General features: G+C 63.4%; 1 protein-coding gene across 1 annotated transcript in view; it reads right to left on the bottom strand.

Moving 5' to 3' along the window:
* Nucleotides 1-3,033, bottom strand: part of CDH4 (cadherin 4) — a 382,977-nt gene extending 379,944 nt beyond the window's left edge. Inside the window, exon 1 of the mRNA XM_015596918.1 lies at nucleotides 2,974-3,033. Coding sequence (XP_015452404.1) covers nucleotides 2,974-3,033 — 60 coding nt within the window. The remainder of the gene's footprint in view (nucleotides 1-2,973) is intronic.
* Between the last annotated feature and the right edge of the window lie 245 nt (nucleotides 3,034-3,278).

The raw sequence follows: 3,278 nt of genomic DNA, 5'->3' as shown, positions 1-3,278 counted from the left end.
AGATAGTCGGGGCAATGCGGAAAGAGACGAAACCGGCTGCCACTCAGCTCAAGCAAACCTCCCTGCACGGGACGGGGACACGCCGTTTTAAAGAAAAGACCAAGAGGGAGACAGAGGGAGGGAGAGAGAGAGAGAGGGAGAGAGACAGAGAGACAGAGGGAGAGAGAGAGAGACAGAGGGGGAGAGAGAGAGAGAGAAAGAGAGAGAGAGAGAGAGAAGCAGAGGCAGAGGCAGAGGCAGCACAAGGCACTCTCCGCCTTCCAGTCCAGTGCCACGGACGGGACTGACACGGGCAGCAGGACGGACTGGCCCTTACGCTCACTGTTTTCCTTTTCACCAAGATCATGGGCTCCTTTCACAGTGACCGATGTTCCGTGGGTGCCAGGCCCTGCACTGACGGGTTCTGAGTCACTATCTTGCGTACCCCTCATCTGCAAAGGAGGTGGTGTCGCCACCTCCCACACACAGCCGTCCGGCCTGGAGGCGTGCGCTTGGCTGTTCGGGTCACGGGCCGCTGTGTGGCGGGCTGTGACTCTGCACCGGGCAGTGTGACTTCCACTAGGAGACGTTCTCTGTGCTCTCCAGGCAGGACACCCTGGGAAGAAAGGTGCAAAGGCCCCTCCCAGCTTCACGCCAGCTTCTCCCTTTCCCAGCCGCCTCCCGCTCAGGCACGACCCCCCACTGCGATGGCTCCCGTGGCAGCACCTCCCCTCCCCCACCACAAGGAAGAAGAAACCGAGGCTGCCCGAACCCAGACCCACACCCTCACCATGCTGGTGCCCTAAGGAAGCCGGTCACGTTTGCTGTTTTGAGGAAGGACCGGGTTCTGACGGGTCCGGTTTTCTGGGTGCCAGGGCTCCCCTGTGCCTTGGAGGGTGGCGGAGGGACTTCGGCTCTCAGGAAGCTTCTGGAGAGCAGGAGATGCAGCTCGTGCCAAAGGAGAAAGAATCAGAACAGCTCGGGCACTAAGATGCCAGGCCCGGGGCCCCTGGAGAAGGAGGATGGGGGAGGGCCGTCTCGGGGCCCAGGGCTGTCATTCTGTGCTGGCACTCTGCTCCTTTGTCTCCTGTCTGCTGCTGGGAAGGGGGAGCTCAGTGGAGAAAGCAGGGGGCATGTCACGGGGGTGCCGGCTGCAGAGCCCTGGCTTGCGACCTTGCACGGTGACCGACTTGTCGTTCGCTGCTTCTTAGAAGCAGCTTGACAGAGGGAGAAAAGGAGGTCGAGGTGACCTCGGTTGCTGCGGGGGTGACAGTAAATGTTCGCGGGGGAGTCATAGCAGCCCGTCACAGCCCCCTGTCCCGAGAACACAGCCCTGCGCTGCCCGCGGACCTCGCGGCGAGGTCTGGAGCTGCCGCGCCCGCCTTGGGCGCCCACGTCGCCATCCCATCGGCCGAGCAGAAATCGATTTTTTTCATGACTTTCTTTTCTTGTTGTTGTTGCTGGTTCTTCCCCCAGAGTGCATCACACGTCCACCCACCTTCCTTCAGGCGGGCGACCTGCGCCCCTGTCCTCTGGCTTCTGGGTCCCTCGCTCCCCCTCCTGCTCGCTCTGCAAACCGAGCCCCACGTGGGGCCCCTGAAACCTGAGCCAGGGAGCCCCGCGCCACGGCCCCCCTCCAGCCCTGGCAGACGCCCTCCCCGGGACCCCCAAGGACCCACGCTGCCCGACGCCTGTCCTCACCCCGCTTCCCAGAACTGGGCCCTGCATCCGGGGCCCGGCGCTGGCTGTCTGGAACATTCTGACCCCAGGCCTTTGCATGGCTGGCTGCTGCTAATCGGCGCTGGGGCTCTGGTTCAGAGGGGCCGGTGAGGCCCTGGCGAGGCTGCCGCCTCCCGCTCCGCCAGGGGCCTCCGCCCGGGCCCTCTGACCGGGCTCGCGTGTCCCTGTCCATGTCCCTATCTGCTTCTGTGTCCGTGTCCCTGTCCCTGTCCCTGTCCGTGTCCATGTCTGCAGTGGGGCAGGGGCCTCACCCTCTTCCAGCACGGGGACAGAGCCTGCTCACGCTCAGCGTCACCTGAATGGCGAGAGCCTGGAGGAGAGGGTGGGGGGGGGTCCCGTCACCTGAGACCGAACCGTGGAGGACTGGGTGGGGGAGGGGGACGCGATGCAGCACCTGCCGGAACCCCCGTCCCGCCCTGGTAGGAAGGAACGCTCGCTGGTGGTGTTTTCTTCTCTTTTCTCGTAAACTCAGGGCACAGGAATAGGAATCCAAGCCCCAGGAGGCTGGTTCAGCTCCAACGCCGAGGACAGGGGCCCGGGGTGGGGGAGGGGTGTGCAAGGAGGACGAGAAAAACCAACATCCGAGGAGAGGGGGCCGGCTGCGCAGGGAACTGGAGGACGTTGGATTTAAAGGGAGGAAGAGAACGGGGGAGACGTAGGAAATCTGAGCCGACAGCGGCAATAAAACATGAGAGACGGAGAAAATGGAGAGGAAGCGGAAAATGGACTTTACAAGTTCAAACATCTGCTGGGATCGTGAGACTTCCTGCCGGCGGCGGCCACTCCGCGGCCCGGGCGGGCGGCTTTTGTCCATGGAGTCGCTGGTCGGCTCCTCTTAAGTCATGTTTAACCTGGTTTTATTATGGAACTTTTGGGGTTTACCGCTGATCGCGTTCCCCGGAACACAAGCCCAGGCTGCCTGTGGAGGTGGCTGGATTCCCCGGGAGCGAGGAGCACCCCTCCATTCTGCTCAGGTGGACTGGAGGCCTAAGCACATCTTGCTGCCAAGTGTGGGGACCAGAGACACGTGTCCCATCCTCGAGAAGCAAGCCCTTGGTCACCTGCTCGCGCGATGTCTGCTGACAGCCCGAGGGTCCTCCCCAGCCTTAATGCACAGTGCTTCTTCCGGAGTATCCGAAACCCAGGAGAGAAACGGGGGGCCTGGAGCGACTCTCCGAGTGCCCCCCAGGACCACAGATGAGGACTGCCTGTTCCATCGCCCAACCGGTGTCTGGCTGGCAGGCTCGGGCTGGCGCGCACAGACCCGCGAAGGCTCAGAAATCGTGCCCCGGCCAGCCCCGCCGCTTCCCCCATCCCTGACGGCTGCTCCAAGTTCATCGATTCATCCAGGGCTCTGCTGTGCGCAGGTGCTGCATTCTGTTGCAGCTGGCGACACGAGACACAGCCCTTGTCCCCACCGATCGCAGTCCCGTGGGAAGGTTAGGCCTGGAACCCCGACACCAGGGAAGGAGGCGGAAGGCAGTGAGCCGTGCTGGGTCGCGACGCCTCGAGCCCCTGCACCTGGTGTCTCCCCTCGTCTCCCGAACCCCTGCAGCGCC

Source organism: Pteropus alecto, unplaced genomic scaffold, assembly GCF_000325575.1.
Source record: "Pteropus alecto unplaced genomic scaffold, ASM32557v1 scaffold45, whole genome shotgun sequence".
NCBI lineage: Eukaryota > Metazoa > Chordata > Mammalia > Chiroptera > Pteropodidae > Pteropus > Pteropus alecto.
The sequence above is the reverse complement of the archived record's forward strand: the minus strand, read 5'-3'. Positions and strand labels throughout refer to the sequence as shown.